General features: G+C 41.8%; 1 protein-coding gene across 4 annotated transcripts in view; it reads left to right on the forward strand.

The window, feature by feature from the left end:
• tmem259 (transmembrane protein 259) overlaps positions 1 to 12,618 on the forward strand; it is a 47,783-nt gene extending 35,165 nt beyond the window's left edge. For 3 of the 4 annotated variants that reach the window (XM_055658428.1, XM_055658427.1, XM_055658431.1), the window contains 3 exons: positions 5,506 to 5,638; positions 9,554 to 9,653; positions 11,146 to 12,618. In XM_055658428.1, coding sequence (XP_055514403.1) covers positions 5,506 to 5,638; positions 9,554 to 9,653; positions 11,146 to 11,898 — 986 coding nt within the window. In that variant the 3' untranslated portion in view covers positions 11,899 to 12,618. Of the gene's footprint in view, positions 1 to 5,505; positions 5,643 to 9,553; positions 9,654 to 11,145 lie in introns of those variants that run through there. The other variant, XM_055658430.1, reaches the window with a different exon arrangement.
• The last annotated feature ends 6,460 nt before the right edge of the window (positions 12,619 to 19,078 follow it).

Below are 19,078 nucleotides of genomic sequence, written 5' to 3' on the forward strand. Positions count from 1 at the left end.
TATCCTTCCTCACTCTCCACTATGCCACCAATTTTGTTGTTGTCTGCAAATTTAGTAAACATGGGAGGTGGGATGGGAAGATGTGAATCATCATAGGGGCAGGGGACGATGGATGGGAAGATGGGTGAGAAGGGCGAGGTGGTGTGGGAAAGAAAGATCTGTGTGGGAGGATCTGGGAATGGTGTGTACGTATGGAAATCTGCATGGGCGTCTATATAAGATGGACCCTCTTGAGTACTAAATGCCTGTACTAAATGCCTGTGGAGCTTGCACGTTTATTTGACACAAATGAGAATTGAAACCCATATTGCTGCGATATCCACAATGGACTGGTTAACAGGGATCTGACTTGGATGCCAGCCCACTCGTCATCTTAATCATTTTGCACCAAATGTGCTGAAATTCTGCCAGTAATTGTCTCCATTTAGTCTTGCGTGACATCTGACGCAAGATCAGCAGATTGTCCGCTAGTTCTGTGCTCACAGTAGGCATGTGTTCGATTTTTTTTTTTTTTATTTTCCCCTTTATTTCAATAACATCTCTTTAGTATGTTATGGGTATCAATTATTAGACAAATTAACGACTTCACGTACGAGCCCTGCCATCTCTTACCTGCTGATTTCACCAGAAACGCAGCACTTTATCACCAGAGTTGATTGTCGCCTCATTTTATCCCGGCTGGATAAATAAAGGTTACATCTTTTCATGCACTTATGGTTCATATTTCAATTGACGCCATTTCATTCAGAGGAAGTTTGAACTTCAGTGATTGTGCTTTTCACAGTTTCTGCCGTCCATATTACGATTCTGTTGCTTCTGAAGACGACCGCATTGCTTATTGAATCCCACTGGCTAGGCAGCTGCACTGGAGGCAGTGGTATGATGTTGCACAATGAGAGCCTTCAATGTTTGCTTCAAGCCCGGAGTGTTCTCGGAGGTATACATCGAACTTGCGTCAAACCTCTGATTAACCACCAATTTACTTTGATGGGTGAATCGGTACAGCACTGTGTGTTGGACAGCACTTGGAAGCAACAAAGGTAGTGGCAATGGTACAGGAAGGTCACCAGATACCACATTCCCAACGGTTGCTCGGCACTACCACTCTTTGAGTGAACCAGATGAATCCTGAACGACTAAGCTACCAAAGGGAATCTGACAGGAGGTGGAAGAACAGACACGAGGTGTACACATAATAGATCTTGCCCACAAGAACTTGCATGTGGCAGATTCATCTGAACTGAGGCCAGTTCATTGGCTGTATTTAAGAGGGAGTTAGATGTGGCCCTTGTAGCTAAAGGGATCAGGGGGTATGGAGAGAAAGCAGGTACAGGATACTGAGTTGGATGATCAGCCATGATCATATTGAATGGCGGTGCAGGCTCGAAGGGCCGAATGGCCTACTCCTGCACCTATTTTCTATAAAACTATGTCCTTGACTATATTGCTAGGAGTTACCACTGCACGGTCCTTGTGACTATAAACACAAACCAAAGACATTGTCCATGGAGTTGTATGGGACTACCATGCAAAATGATAATTCAACTCCAAAAAGTTCTCTTATCTCGGAAGCCAGCATTCACCAGGCACTGTTGGCCATCAACAGGAGAATGGTTGTTCACCACAAATGTAATCTCATGGCGAAAACACTTCAATGTTCCAATCTTGTTACACAACATGGAAGTGTTTGATGGAGGTCCCCAGAAAATTATTGCAAGAATTTCCCAGGATGATGGCTATATCCATATTCATTTAGGTCCTTCAATAGCTGTGACGCACTGTGAGACGTTTGCCGATGTTTACTTTCATTTGCAATTGCTCATGCCACCCAAATATGAGTTAATGAACCACAGCATCAAGAGGGCTACCTACCTTCTGCAGATAATGGCATGTCCAACAAGAAGACCTTGCCATTGACCAGGAACTCAACTGTCACAAATAATGTGACTACAAGAACAGGTCAGAGATTCGGATCTTGTAACAAGCACGCGCTTGCTAACATAGGACGCAATTTTGTGAATACATTAGAATACCCGGCATTTACCTGGTTAAGTGCAGCACGGGCAGCATTCGTAAAGGATATATCCAGGACAAAGTAGCCTGCATGGTTGGCACTTCATCCAATACCGTGAACATTCACTCCTTTCATTGGCCTCCACACCTCGGCTATTTCTGACAATCCCTCTCAAAGCCATGACTTCTACCACCAAAGATAGATACAAAAAGCTGGAGTAACTCAGCGGGACAGGCAGCATCTCTGGAGGGAAGGGTGACGTTTCGGCATGGATCAAATCCCGGAACTGCTTGTCCAAGACCAGCGTGGGAGTAGGTTCATCCAAAGGACAGCAATGATTCTAGGAATTGGCTCACTCACCTTCTCAAAGGCAATTACGGATACTGACTTTCCAGTCTATTCCATTTTTGAAATTAACAATTAATGATGTGATTTATGGGCAACTGTCTTCTAAGATTTGAGAAGTTTCGGATGGATTTTTTAAGTCATTTTGTCCATGGAGGTAATAATATAAATAGGCAAGGTTCTGCCGGTCACATCCATCTCAAAATATATTTTGTAATTTGCAAAATCAAGGAAGCCCATCTTTTTACTGAAATTGTGAAATTTAGAAAAGAAAACTTGCTTTTAACTTTATCATACATTTAGATTATCCTAAAACATATTGTATCTGAAGTATTATTTTTGAAATGCAATTGCATATATGTGTATGTAGTTTAAAGATACAGCATGGAAACGTCCTTTGGCCCACCGAGTCTGTGCCATCCAGCGATCACCCGTACACTAGCTCTATCCTACACACTAGGAACAATTTACTGGAGCCAATTAACCTGCACGTCCTTGGAATGTGGGAGGAAACGGCGAAAAGCCACGTGGTAACAGGGAGAACGTACAAACTCCGTACAGACGGCATCTATAGTCAAGATTGAACCCAGGTCTCTGACATGTTAATGCAGCAACTCTACCGCCTTGTCACTGTGCCCATGTATATTAATGTACACCCCATGTATATTAATATATACACACACACCATTTTTATATTCCAATTGTACTTTATCAAATGTACCTAGAATTAAATCATTTTTTCATACAGTTCAGTAAATAACAATATTGTACATGTACAATCATACTTGAATACAAGAGTGGAGAAATAGTAGGTTACACTGACACAACCCACAAGTGTCGCCTGGTGGTGCCTTGTCCCATCCAATATGTATTAAAAAGGATGAGCATGTGAGCATATGGCCATATCACTGATCATTTGAAATGGTGATTGCAGAAGGATCTGGCACTCCATGTTTTTGTGATAGTCTAGTGTGATGATACAGCAAGAAATTTGAAAAGCTAAGATTGTTATCTATTGTGTAGAGAGTTGAAGTCAAGGTAGGGCGGTTTGCTTCAGTCATATTTTGTTGGTGAGGCCATAGTGTGAACACTGCATGCAGTGGTCTCCTTATTTAAGGAAGAATATTAATTGTATGAAGCAGCTTGGAAGTTACTGGACAAATACCTGGACATGTTGTCTTCTGAAGAATGTTTGGATCCACTGGAGGTTAGATGAGCCAGAGTGCACATTGAAACATGCACGATCCTGATGGTGGGTAGGGAGAGGATGCTTCTTTTTCTGGGATGATCTAACATGTAGGCACATGGCTTAAATTTAGAGACTTCTCATTTAAAATGGAAAAGGCTTTTTTTCTGTGCTTCATGAATCTTTGGAACTCTCTCAAAGAGCAGGAAGCAGAGCCTTTTTAAATGATTTCTACATGTCTTTGATATCAAGGGAAAGAGATTTCTCCTTTGATTTGAATTTTGTACGGATCACTTATTATCCTTCCTCATGATTATCATGCAGACCTGTGTTACTTCATTGCATTTTCTATCCCGTCCTTTTATGTGACTTTGATTTTTGGACAATATTCTCCCTTCTCAAATAAGTGTGTCTTAAACCTTTTCTGTGCCGTAAGTTTCCGATTGATTATTAGTTTTCACTAAAACACTGTCGGCTGCCCAAAGAAAAATAAGAAATCTGTTGACTCGGCAAGCTTTTTTAAAAAACAAAAAAGATTTATTTTAAACCCTCCAGTTTACAGAAAGAAGGTGCAATTCAAAGCAGGAATGCATTTGGTCATGTACATAAATCCCATTGTCAGTAAATTGCATTTAATCAAAGGAGAGCTCTGTCCCGCGTAAGAGCAGTGGGGTTATTTTGAATCTGAGTCATAATCACAGCATGGAAACAAGACCATTTGGCCCAATTTGTCCATGTCATTCAAGTTGCCTAGCCAAGTGAGTCCCACTTACTCATGGTTGGCTCATATCCATACAAACCTTTCCTATCCATGTACCTGTCTATAGACACAAAGCTTTTTGTGTCTATCTTCGGTTTAAACCAGCGTTTGCAGTTCCTGCCTTCACCCTCCACATGTACCTGTCTAAGTGTCTTTTAAATGTCATAATCTCATTCTACAAACAAATCGTCCTATGTGTGGAAAACATTGCTCCTTAGGTACTTCTTAAATCTTTCCCCTCACCATAAACCTATACCCTCTAGTTTTAAACTTTCCTATCTTGGGGCAAAGATTGACTATTCACCCAAACTAAACCATTGATGATTTTATAAATCGCCAAAACTCCAGTGAAAAACAAATCCTGCCTGATTCTGAAATGCATATCATCCAGAACCAGTAACATCCTTGTAAATCTTTTGTTGCACCTATACCACTTTAATGGCAGCCAGATATGTACACAATACTCCCAAGTGCAGCCTTATCAACATGTTACAGCAGTACCTCTGTACTCAATACCGTGATTGATGAAGGAAAGTTTGCTAAACACCTATCTTTTTCAGTAAAGTTTTGACACACATTTTGTGAACAAGGGGTATTTTGTGACAAAATCCCATGGTTTTTGTGCAGAAGTTAGTTAGTGCAGCCTTCATCGCCGTTTCACCATCCCAACCTGATTTAGGAGCCTTTAGATTTCTTCCGTTTTTTAAATAATATTCAATGGGTACTCGTTGCTAGTTAATATCACTTCCAAGTGTAAACTACTGAGTTGTTCGCATCACTTAATAACTATAGAAAATACAAATTAATTTTATTGCATCCTGTAGGTTTGTGATGCTCTGAATAGATGATGGCGTCATCGGGTTGCTTTTCTTTTTGTGAAAATAGACATTTGTCAGTCCGTAGGAAAAAGCAAACTGTTTTCTTTGCTCATTATTCTTGGGCCAGTGGGACACAAGGCTTACATGTAACAAAATAAAAACCATACATCATAAGTTCTCAATTCCTTTCAAGTTGTAATGGTAATTATGGTGGGATCTATATGGGATTTTTCTTTAAGATAAAATGTATTCCTAGCCATGGGCTTTCTAATTTTCCTTAATACCAATATTTGCAAGTTTTTTTTTTATTGAAGTGGTTTCGATTCTTTTTTAATGAAAACCATTTTACATACCTGATCGCTGTCGTCTTCTCTTCCATCAGGGATGGAAGCCATAATGTCGGAATTCTTCAATGACACGACCACGGCCTTTTATATCATTTTAATTGTCTGGTTGGCAGACCAGTATGACGCAATTTGCTGTCACACTAACACCAGCAAACGCCATTGGCTTCGGTAAGTGTCCTGCTTTTAAATTGTGAAATGTTACAATAGTGATGAGTACAAATGTAGCATGTTAATAGGGAATCTGGTGGAATATATGTTTTGTGGGCATCTCCTGCATCTGGGGATTCCTGGACTGTAGGTCTTGCTCTCGATGAACTGCATTAAAACAAATGAAGGCTCAGGCTATGGGAATAGCTGTTCCATGCAGAACTTCAGGCTTTATGGATCAAATGATATTCTAGATCATACAGTGCCCTCCATAATGTTTGGGATCAAGACCCGTCATTGATTTAATTGCCTCTGTACTCCACAATTTGAGATTTGTGATAGAAAAAAAAAATCACATGTGGTTAAAGTGCACGTCGTCAGATTTTAATAACATTTTAATGGACATCACCAGTTGCTGGATGTCTTCTCTGGTGATGCTCTGCCAGGCCTGTATTGCAGCCATCTTAAGCTTATGCTTGTTTTGGGAGCTAGTCCCTTTCAATTTTCTCTTCAGCATATAAAAGGCATGCTTAATTGGGTTCAGATCGGGTGATTGACTTGGCCACTATTGAATTGAGCATTTTTTAGCTTTGAAAAACTCCTTTGTTGCTTTAGCAGTGTGTTTGGGATCATTGTCTTGCTGTGGAATGAACCGCCGGCCAATGAGTTTTGAGGCGTTTGTTTGAACTTGAGCAGATAGGATGTGTCTATACACTTCAGAATTTATTACACTACTGCCATCAGCAGTTGGCTTATGTGTCCAACAGTTTTATTCTTGTTTCTCAGTCTCATAATGACTTCTTTGACTTTCATTGGCACAACTTTGGTCCTCATGTTGATAAACAGCAATAACAGTTTCCAAAGGTGATAGAAAGACTGGAGGAAAGACTAGGTGCTGAGATCTCTCTTATATCTGCATTAAGGAGGCATTAAGGAGCAATTACAAACACCTGTGAAGCCATGTGGCCCAAACATTATGGTGCCTTGAAAAGGGGGGACTATGTATAAACACAGCTGTAAATTCTACATGGTGAAACCAAAATTGTGTAAAAATACCCTTTAATAAAATCTGACAATGTGCACTTTAACACATGTGATTTTTTTTTCTATTACAAATCTCAAATTGTGGAGTGCAGAGGCAAATAAATAAAATAATCTTTGTCCCAAACATTATGATGAGCACTGTATATCTCTGTAGTTACTAAACATGAAGTTAGTATACTTTTTAATGCTGTTTTATTATTTTAACCTCAATTAAAAAACCTTTAAAATTGCTTCAGGTTTATTTCCATTCCTCGGTGAAGGGACTGTTCCTCTATTAGTTATCCATCATGCTCTGCACAAATGTGCACTGTTCATCTGAATTTGATTTGAATGCAAGTTTACATTTATTTAATTATGGTAGGAATTACTACTTTCCCGCAACATACTTCATCCTAAACACGCATGTTGGGATGTGGTTGTGGATAGTGATGGAAACAATGACTCTGGTAAGATTTCCCCCCCCCTCCTTGGCCAAGGTGAATAAGAAGCAAGTTGGTGCACAACCCTGACACAATGTAGACCATGAAAAATGATGTTTCTTTTCAGGGTCCATATATCATGATTCCATTTTTATGTTATTTGCCGGATTGCTGTGCAAAGCAATGTTTCAAAACTGCAAATATGGTTTTCATGGAATTGAAATCGCTGGTATTTCTTGTGTTCTCTGAGCTTCATCTCAATGTTTGTCTTTGAGGAAGAAGGCATGTTGCTCAGCAATTAGTGCTGCTCATTCAGTGATCCGGAAACAATGGGGTTATCCTAATCCCAGACACTGTGTGTGTGCGCGTCTTTACAGCTTGATGGTGTGGGTTGCTTCCAGATTCTCCTCTTTACTGCCACACACCAAAGACCAGTCAAGTCAAGAGAGTGTATTGTCATGTGTCCCAGATAGGACAATGAAATTCCTACTTGCTGCAGCACAACAGAATATAGTAAGCATAAGTACAGAACAGTTCAGTGTGTCATATAGCAGAGACCATATATATATATACACATAAATAAACAATAAAGTGCAGTAGGCTGTTATAGTTCAGAGTTTGTTTGATGGCGAGTTTAATAGCCTGATGGCTGTGGGGATGAAGCTGTTCAAGAACCTGGATGTACCAGATTTCAGACTCCTGTACCTTCTACCTGATGGCAGCGGAGAGATGGGTGTGTGGCCAGGATGGTGTGGGTCCTTGATGATGCTGGCAGCCTTTTTAAGGCATCGACTGCGATAGATCCCTTCGATGGTGGGGAAGTCAGAGCCAATGATGGACTGGGCAGTGGTCACAACTTTCTGCATTCTTTTCCGCTCCCAGACGCTCAAGTTGCCGAACCAAGCCACGATGCAACCAGTCAGCATGCTCTCTACTGTGCACCTGTCGAAGTTCGAGAGAGTCCTACTGACTCTCCGTAATCTTCTCAGGAAGTAGAGGCGCTGATGTGCTTTCTTTATAATTGCATCAGTGTGCTGGGACCATGGAAAGATCTTCGGAAATATGCACGCCCAGGAATTTGAAGTTCTTGACCCTTTCCACCATCGCCCCGTTGATATAAACTGGATTGTGGGTCCCTATCCTACCTCTTCCAAAGTCCACAATCAGTTCCTTAGTTTTGCTGCTGCTGAGAGCCAGGTTATTGTGCTGGCACCATTTGGTCAGTTGGTCGATCTCACGTCTATTCTCCGACATCGTCATCAGTGATTCGTCCAACAACTATGGTGTCGTCGGCGAACTTGATGATGGAGTTCGCACTATGTCCGGCTACGCAGTCGTTGGTATAGAGTGAGTACAGCAGGGGGCTGAGCACGCAGCCTTGAGGTGCTCCCATGCTGATTGTGGAAATGTGTCAAGGATGACACATTTCCACCAGACTGTGGTCTGGATGAGGATCCAATTACAGAGAGAAGCGCAGAGACCCACATCTGAGAGCTTGGTAACCAGCTTGGCGTGGATGATCGTATTAAACACCGAGCTGTAGTCAATGAATAACTGCCTGACATATGGGTTTTTGTGGTCCAGAGGAGAGTGGAGAGCCGGTGAGATCGCATCCACCGTTGATCTGTTGTGGCTGTAAACGAACTGCAGTGGGTCGAGTTTCTTGAGGTAGAAGTTGATATGCGCCATGATCAACCTCTCAAAGCACTTCATCACCACTGACGTTAGTGCCACTGGCCGATAGTCATTGAGGCACGGTCACCTTGCTCTTCTTGGGCACCGATATTATTGATGCCCTTTTAAAGCGGGTGAGAACCTCAGACCTCAGAAGTGAGAGGTTGAAAATGTCCATAAAAACGCCAGTCAGTTGATCCGCACAGGTTTTTAGAACACGACCGGGTATACCATCAGGTCCAGGTGCTTTCCAAGGGTTCACCCTCCTGAAGGATTTTCTGACGTCGGCCTCTGTGACTGGAGCACCGTCAGGGCGAATAAGAGCTCGGGAGGCACAACAATGTTGTCCATATCGAACCGTGCGTAGAACGCTTTGAGCTCATCAGAGAGTGATGCTTCACAGACAATAGAGCTGTCTCCTGGTTAATTGTTGCTGCTAGATTAATGCTGCTAGATTAATTGTCTACTGTAAATTACCCCAGTGTTGGTAAGGGGCGCAAGCATCAAAAAGGTGAGACTTCAGGTATGTGACAGAGATCAGCCATGATTGAATGGCGGAGTGGACAACCTAATTCTGGTCTAATCCTAATGGCCTAATTCTGCTGCTATCACTTATGATTTTAAGAGATTAAGCTGCAGTGATGCGGGGCAATAGGATGTAGAGGAATGGGACAGGTGGAATTGCTCTGCAGAGAGCTACCATGATTTGATCGTTCAACAGGCTTCCTTTCATATGGTAATAATTATACTTAAGGTATGTCCTTCAATCAATTAATATGAGTGTTTGTGTATTTTACAGATTCTTTTACCTGTACCACTTTGCCTTTTATGCCTATCATTATCGCTTCAATGGCCAGTACAGCAGTTTGGCTTTGGTAACATCTTGGCTGTTCATTCAGGTATAAAAAATTCTATATTTTTCTTCTAAATTCCGCGGTCCATGAATTTCTTCAATACAGTGACTCTTACTGGAATACATGTGGCTGTGAATCTGGGGAAGTTATTGGACTTTGTAAATGTGGAATGCATTACTGCTGAAGCAGTGTTGCCACTTTGAAGGAAATTACTCGAAATTCGGGAAATTCTGGGTGTCTTGAGGTAATTTTAGGGAAATAAAATAATTTCGGGAAATTTCAGGCATGTGCGACTGCCGCCACAACTGCGCACGCGCGGGGAGACGCGCAGGGGTCCAATCAGGCCCACGGGATGATTTGCGGGAAAAGAGTATGTACCTGTATATTTACGCCCATCCGCGCTTGCGCAGTTGGAGGAGGTCCGTCAACCGCGTCACAATTGAAAATGGCGCTGGTGACGCAGTAGGGACACCATCTCCCTGCGCATCTTGGTCACCCAACCAGTAGATGAAGGGATTGTTTTGTTGTGGGACAGTCAAGTTCAGATTAGATGATTGTCAATTTTGCCTATTCCTTTTAAGATGGGATCAAGTTAAGCATTGGCAGTTTGTGGTTTTTTCTGTGTTTGCTTTCCTCACTTCCTAATGAAAAATAGACAATTCATGAAAATATAGGTAATTGAAATGAATAAAACTTAATGTTGAAAAGGTGTAGGTATGATCTTTAAAGTAGAAATGGCAAGTGAATCTTTTCCGAATTGTGTGCCTAAAGGGCCTGTCCCTCTACCGCGAGTTCTGGTGAGTTTGCCCTCGACCTATACTCGCAGCATGGTGGCCAAGAGGTGGTAGGAGGTCTTCGTAACTCTCCTTCATGCTCGAGAGTGGTCTACTCGTACTCGAGGCCTCAGTTAGGTCGCGCCACTTTTTTCAAAATATTAAAAAATGCCCGCAAGTAAAAAAAGGTTGCCATGGAAAAAATAGATACTTTTTTTACTCGTAGGTTTAAACGTGGTAGGTCGGCATGTTAGCCGTGGGTTGTCGAAGCTAGTCGTAGGTGGTCTTCATCATAGTCGAAGGGAAGTCGTAGGAGATCGAAGGAGGTCGTCTTCACTATCCACTATTCGGTGTCCAATTTTCCTGAAGTTAGTCGTAGCTGGTCGAAACTGGTCTTCAGCATAGTCTAAGAAGGTCTTTAATATCACATTTTTTTCAAACTCTCCTAAGCTCTTCTAAACTCGCCAATTAGGTTGCCCAAGTGGAACAGGCCCTTTACAATGAAAGAGAAACAATAATAGATGTACAGGTGCATTTAACCCTGTCACAAGCAGGGAGTTATTGGCCTTTGTTAAGAAATCACAAATCAGTGCTCTCTGTACTGAATAAAATCATGACTTTGTGGCAACCAAGAAACATGTTACAATTTTAGATCTTTTTTTTGCATTCTTTTATTAGCTTTGTGGCTATGTTCTGTGTAAGGAGATAACTTGAGTAACAGCATTGGCTCGGATCTTTACTTTAAATGCTATTTTCTTTCCCAGCACTCGATGATCTACTTCTTCCATCACTATGAACTGCCTGCTATTCTTCAACAAATTCGCATTCAGGAGATGTTGCTCCAGAACCAACAGGCTGGCCAAGCCAACCAGACAACACTTCAGGATAACCTCAACAACAACACTGCCACAGAAAGTGTTCAACAAAACCCCACTGATCCAGAAAATCTTCTTGAACCTACTCCTGGTCCAGCCCAGTCGAATGATGCCCCCAGCCTAGCAGACAGCATTCAACCTACTCGCGTGCAGAATGCAAACCCTGAGGCGACCCCATTAAGTGGTGATCTGAATTGGGTGGCAGAAACTGCAGCAATCATATCAGAAGGCATTGCAGCTCCAGAAAGGAATACTTCTGCAGAGAGCTCCGGCAATGTGAACGAGATATTAAGTAATAGTGGTTCAAATGTCCCGAATGTTTTAAATGATTCTAGTCCCATTGAACATGTTCAACCAACTTCAAGTTCCGAAGCTAATGAAGCCTTGTCTTCGCACAGTGGTGATCTTCAAACAGTAATGGACCTCAGCACAAGGAATCATTGTGCAACAGAGAACCAAGAGGGAGTTGTCACTAAAAGTGACCGCCAGGACTTGTGTCCCACACAAGACAATGAAACCCATGTGCATTCATCTCTACCTGATAATGATGTTAGCTTTGACCAATCAGAAATGGACCGTGGCAGCCAAACTAATGTTTCAAAGAGCACAAACACAGAGACAAGTGGGCACAGCGTTTCATGAACCTTCCGGCATGTTTGCTGTTCTATCAGGCAGTTTGCTAAAAAGGCCCTTTTTTTAAAAAGTTCACAAAATATGTACCAATTGGTAAGGGGGATCCACTGTAACATCGAGCGTTTTCATTTGCAAAACCAAAATGTCCCACTACTTTCAGCTGGTTTCCTAAAGTAAATAGGAGGGAGTGGAGCAGCACCCTGTTCGGTGAACGTTAATGGTCGGAGCTCAATTGGAATGATAACCCCCTCCATTCAATCACCGTGTCCCTAACCGTCAGCACTGCTGTGTGCATTACTGTTACACTAGTGCAATGATCGGTCTGCAGTGGCAGCGGAAGACCTCCTACAAAGAATCAACGGAACTCGCAGCTGGGTACCCAAAAAAAGGCAAACGTGTGAAAGGCGGTAGAAGATGCTTGTTCCTTTGAACTCACAGCATACATACATGTAAGTTGATTCCACAGTGCAATAATTTGACGTGTATTGATTCAATTCTGCTAATGTCTTATTACCTGAAAGACTTTCAAGTCTTCTTTCTTGAACTGGTGCCTACATACAGAAGAAATTCAAAAGAAGGTAGTGTAGCAATTCCAGTGGCTTCTAATAAACTTTAAACCTAAACTAATTTGGAACTGATTCTGATTGATTTTTTTTTTTTTTGTTGACAATATTGTATTTAAATGTAATGTAAGAGTTTCAGTCTTTGTACATATTAAAATAAATGAGATCTGAACATGCTTGTGAATTACTTTTAAAACATGCACTGTATTTATTGAATTAAAAATGTTCTTGGTTTCATTTTCTGAAACCATTGAGTTAAGGGACGATCAACTTCACCTTCAAATTACTGCGAATTGAGCACTAAGTGGAATCTATAACATGCTAACCTTGCCCTAAGCTTAAAAGGTTAGTGCAACTGCATTGGAATAAAAGGTAGACAAAAGTGCTGGAGAAACTCAGCGGGTGCAGCAGCATCTATGGAGCGAAGGAAATGGGCAACGTTTCGGCTGCACCCGCTGAGTTTCTCCAGCACTTTTGTCTACCTTTGATTTTCCAGCATCTGCAGTTCCTTCTTAAATGCATTGGAATAAAATACTATTCTACAACAACTATCCATTGACTCGGCTTGTTGATCAGTAAAGAGCAGAGCTTTGTATTCTGACTCCACCACTTTTAGCATATGAACACAATACTAAATGAGAAGTCAGGACTTGATCTGCACAAGTTTGTGTAGTGGTTACTTCTGTTAATACGGTATTGGACAGGTGCATCTATCTCGGGTAAGTTGGTGAGGATGAGGTTCAGTGGGTTTAATCCTCATGTTGCTTGGCTTGCTACTTGTTGCTTATCTAATTTGGTAGATGCGTCCTTTAGGCTTCATTCATTTGTGATGCTCTAAGCCACTTTTGACGAGATCACTAAAGTACTTCGCTCGTCTCCATGCTTTTGGAAGTGTTATTCAAACAGCATGAGCACCCATTCATGAGCTGAGTGAGGATGATGTGAAAATCAGGTGGAGATTGCAAAGCTTATGTTTGACCTGATGCCATGAAACTTCGCGAGGATCGAGTCGATGATGAAGATTCCAGTTGCTGCTCCCTCTTGCCGATGTACCGCATCCAGACCCTCTGCTGGATTTGTCTTGCCGGTGACACAAGGTGGACCCGGGATTTAAAAAAAAAAAATTTAATTAATTTTATTAGAAGCAATTGTACAATGATAAGGCAATCGACATAACAGTTATACAATTATTGTACAGCTTCATTTTTAACATTGAAACCTAAATCAAAAAAAGAGAGAAAAAAGAAGAGAATGAAAAGAGAGAAAGAAAGAAGTAAAGTAAGAGAAAGCAAGAAAAAGACCCATAAGCTACCAAAGAAGTGCAAGAGGAAAGAAAAGAAATAAGAAAAGAGAAGATATACCTTCCCCCCCCCCCCCCCCCCCCCCCCCCCCCCCCCCCACCCATCCCTGGCATCGGGTTTAAGTTTGTGTTTAACCATTCTGTTGTTGCAGAAATTCAGTAAAAAGCAACCATGTCTTAAGAAATTGATCTGCTTTTTCCGCCAAGACAAGCCTAATGTTTTCTAAATGTAGTGTCGGACATATGGACCCGGGATTGTGATGGAGGAATTGGACACATTTTCCAGAAGCACAATTCTCAGTTTGACTACGCTAGGCCATCGATATGTCTGAGAGACAGTTTCTCCAATTTAGACACGACCGTTTTCAGGTGTTCCTGAGGAAAACTTTGCAACGTCAACTTATTTCCTGCCCTAGGTTATTTTGTCCTTGCTCCACACCTGCCAAAGCTGCCAATATGTTGACGTTGTTAGATCTATTTCTCATGGGTCTCTTAACGCCTCGCAATAAATGCATTCGGTTCACGAGTGAAGTGTGACAGAGCTCCGGGTGATTGACAGAACTGTGTTCAGTCACCAGATTCTGAAACTCCTTCATTTACTCAAATTAGAGAGCCAGAGGAAGTCATGCAGTCTATGTGCTAGTGCTGACAGCCTATCAGAGCTTTCCACGATTAATCTACTTAATACTTTGTTTTTATACACTTTTTAAAAATATCAAATTTCAAAAAAATTGGCAGCTAAAAATATCCAGCATGGTATAAGAAGGAACTGCAGATGCTGGTTTAAACCAAATAGATACAAAATGATGGAGTAACTCAGCGAGGGACAGGCAGCATCTCTGGAGAGAAGGAATGGGTGACAATTTGGGTCGAGACCCTTCTTCAGTCTGAAGTCTGCAGAAGGGTCATGTCCCGAAACATCGCCCATTCCTTTCTTCAGAGATGCTGCCTGTCTTTCTGAGTTACTCCAGCATATTTGATAAATTACATCTATTGATGCTCCTGAACACATCATCAGTGATGTAACCTGGGGTCATTGTGTGTTTCTAGTCTTTCAACATCAGACACCCTCACCCAGGCAACCAGGTGGCATTCGCTTCTCCCCACAGACCTCCTCTCCTGATCCAGAGCCATCTTGAGGCTTTCTCCGTTGCCTCTGTGGTGTTCTTGATGGCTCTTCTCTCCATTCCGTTGATGCCCAGTGCACTCAAGGCTTTGTAGAGCGATTGCCCTGCAAAACTTCTGCAGCCAACCTCGATGGACATACACCTTGCCCTCCAGCCCAGTGACCAGCTCTTCGTACTTGGGCTTCGCCGAACTGGTGCCAGATTGTCGTCTTGCAGGCCTGTGACCATTTGACTCGAACCTTCTCTGGAGGTCTGTTCTGAGGGACTATTTGCGTCACTGTGTCTCACCGGGTAAAATACCTGTGCATTGTGACGCTCTCTCTCCCTCCAAACACTTCATCCGGGTCTGGTGAATCTTCAGGCCTCGGCTGTTCTTGCAGACCTTTCCACATCTGCATTTCACACTCGTAGTAGTCGGTTGTCCATTGCCATTAGTCGTTAGCCTTTGATCTGTCAAATTGGGGTGCTCGTCCTCTCTCCCCTTCTCGGGCACCCCAAGGGTATTTTTCCACCAGTATATGTGAGCACAAACAAGAAAAATAGTGGCGCATTCAGCTTCTGCGTCATCATTTTATAATTGCTTGGGATTTCTTTCCATTCTTTGCCCTGTTCGGTAACTTTTACATTGCTCACTTTACTTTCCATTGGATTGCTCTTCAACTACTAAATTGAATGGTATATATAAAGATGCCATAAAACTTGTAAGAAGATAAAACTGCCTCTTGAATAATTGGCTAGTTTCACGATGTTCTGCAAGCTGTTCTGGTGGTTGGAACGAGTAATCCCAATAGCAACAGAAAAACTTGGACATCTACTGGCATGGAACCATGGAAATGGTGGGTTGTGACATGTTTATGCATTATTAAGACGTTCCTGTAGCAGTTATCTCCTATTTAACTAAATGGCCTACCTGTTTGCTTTAAAATAATGTGCATGTATCTCCAAGTCATTATTGTCATCCATTGAAGCAGAGAAGAGAATTGGTGGCAAGGTGTTGCAGCTGGCAAACCTGCTGTCCCACAGTTCCAGCAATCCGGGTTCAGTCCTGACCAGTTCCATTTCCATTGCACCTTCGCTGACCATGTGACTTTCCTCCCATACTCCAAAGACATGTCGGGTAATTGGCTTCCAACGTGCAGATTTAGAGGGATACGGGGATCAAGGATGACTTATTTCCATGTTGGTTTTGTGGGTAACGATGTGGTTAACGAGGCCAATATGAGAGTCACAGAGACTGTTCAGCCGATGGCGTAGCAGATGCCAGGTGGGACCAGTGGATGGGTGGTTTTGTAAGTAGTGTGTTCCTTCTGACACTTACACCGGACCACATTGTGCTCATGACACGTGGCCAACATTCACAAGGCCATACTGATCGTACTTCTCTACTCTGAGCGTTGGTGGTCCAGACATCAGGAGTGGGTGGAAATGTTGCATATATTTAAAGAGGTCTTGACCATATCCCCCTCTGTCCAAGAATCTCTTCTCTGTTTGGACTCTGGCGACATTTTGTGTGCATTTAGGACAGTCCCGTGAATTAAAGAAGGAATTCAGGAAAGTGGTGAGATTATGGACATTGTACATGGAGTGATGGAAGAGGTTAGCACTGTTTTATTTAAGGAAAAGTTTGCCATATACTGAGGAAGAAGGAAATTAATGCATGAGCTACTTGGAAGGAAATAATGAAATGTGCTAAGAGCTTGTGAAGAATATAAGCACTGTAGGAGCATAGATGGAACTTGTGCTGTAATGCTGTGGTTGTATAATTTCCCTTGTGGCAGACAGCAGGCAGATACCTTTGAAGTCTGGTCAGATCTGTATAGTTTCTTGAAGGTGGTCACAGTTAAATAATCGATGAGGTCGTCTGGTGTATCCTCGTCTTGTGAGATGTGGACAATGGGAACCTCAGAGCTATGCATTGGGAGCTTATGGAACACCCCACCTAAGTAATTGAAGGACTACACCCACCCAGGCACTCAATTCCCAATCTGTGGAGGAATCTCAGCAGCAGCCAACTCAAAACTGATAGCAGAGGGAGTGGTTCTCAATTCTGAAGGGATGTCTAAGTAGAAGCTGTAAAATATGTTTAAAAGAAGGAACTGCAGATGCTGGAAAATTGAAGGTAGACAAAAGTGCTGGAGAAACTCATACAAAAGAAACTTGGGAAACGTGATACCAGTCTGAAGAAGGGTTTCGGCCCGAAACGTTGCCGATTTCCTTCGCTCCATAGATGCTGCCACACTTGCTAGGTTCCTGTAAAAGATAATGTTGATTAAAACTTTGTGCAGCAGTTTCCTCCTTGATCCTGGTCCTAACTTTTCACAGGCTGTCGTGGCATGGCAAAAATCATAAAGATTAATGTGTATTACCAAACCTCCGTGTCACCAGCGAGTTATAAAATGTGACACTTCCATAACTAGTGCGGTGTGTTAGGAAATTGCTTTCTGGATATCAACCTGGCAGATGGAGAAAATGGAATAAGAATCATTTTCAAAGTAATTGGAAACCAGAAGCTAATGCAATAAGCCTGCATTTCATGAGAACTAATAATACTTTGATAGAATGTAGCTAGTTAAATGGTCCCCACACTATACTATTCCTTCCGTAGGACTGAATTACATTCCTGATACATTATTCAAAAGTAACTCCATATACTCAAATAATATGCTGATTGTCAGTTTTAAGAATCAACATTTAATGTGAAACTAATTTAATTTGTTTTTTTCAATCTAATATTAATAGACTAAAGCACTTAATAGCAGATTATGCATTATCGATGATCTCTGACAATAATGAATCACTGGTTTGTATAAATAAATGATTTGTAATGAGAATTGCAACTTTTTTGAGCAAATGTTGGTAGTTTCTGGGAGAGGGCACCCACAATTTCCAATGCAGGAATAGACAATGTGGCAAGTAAGTTAGTTAGTTTAATTTATTGTCACATGTACCGAGGTACAGTGAAAAGCTTTTGTTGCGTGCTAACCAGTCAGCAGAAAGACAGACAATACATGATTACAATCGATTCATTTACAGTGTATAAATACATAAGGGAATAACGTTGAGTACAAGGTAAAGCCAGCAAAGTCTGATGATCAAGGATAGTCCAAAGTAGACAAAAATGCTGGAGAAACCCAGCGGGTGAGGCAGCATCTATGGAGCGAAGGAATGGGTGACGTTTCGGGTCGTGAGCCTTCGTCAGACCCAAGGGTCATCAAAGAGGTAGATAGTAGTTCAGCACTGCTCTCTGGTTGTGATAGGATGAGTTGCCTGATAACAGCTGGGAAGAAACTGTCCCTGAATTTGGTGGTGTGTGCTCTCACACTCACAATTAATACAGTTGTAAGCTTGTTTTAACAGGATTTTAACCCTGCACAACAAACTTGTTTGAGTGAAGGAAGTCCTTCCTGCATTAAAACAACCTGAATCATGCAACCATTTTGGGAGGTGATGTGGCTGTTCACCAAGATTCAATGGGAATCCTGATATCCGGAGTCACAGGCAAGGCTCCTGCTATTTGACTCGTCTCCTGTCAGCAATCCTGCCCAGCTAAGAGACTAGGACACTGAATCTATCCATTCTTGCCCTGAAGCAGAATGTTCTGAGAATGAACGTCTGAAGCATCTAGCTGGCAATGCCACCTTTCAAAGGACATTTAAGGTTCCAAGACTGCATTTTCCAAAGATTAATGACTTCTATGAGTGATTTGGGAAAATATGCATTCTTAACCTAAGAACAAGAAAACAGAATAAGTCTGTCACAAAATTGGTAATAAGGTACTCAATGAGTGATGGATTAGTGTGTAGAATTGCTACATCATTTGCTTGCAAAGCAGCAACCACAAATACTGACTATCAGTTTGCTATTGCTGAAGATGTTTTGGCTTTTGAAAAATAAATTATGCTTCAGCTTTTCTGAAATGTTGATGTTAAAATTCTGAAGGATGTTTACCTGGAGATTAGATTTCAGCGTTGCCCCATGTAGCATCTCTGCACCCCTCTCACCATCGTCTTCAAAACAAAAGAGCACAGAATAGGCTGTGAATGGTTTCCAATACAAAATAATGCATTAATTCAGCACTCACTTAAAGTGCCATGCATTTAAATGGCAGCAATAATCATAAATGCACATTCTGTATGACAACTAGGTAGCTGGAACCCATGTGATGTCTGGCGTGGAGGTGAAGATACTGAGGAACACTT

Source organism: Leucoraja erinacea, chromosome 29, assembly GCF_028641065.1.
Source record: "Leucoraja erinacea ecotype New England chromosome 29, Leri_hhj_1, whole genome shotgun sequence".
In the NCBI taxonomy this organism is placed as follows: domain Eukaryota; kingdom Metazoa; phylum Chordata; class Chondrichthyes; order Rajiformes; family Rajidae; genus Leucoraja; species Leucoraja erinaceus.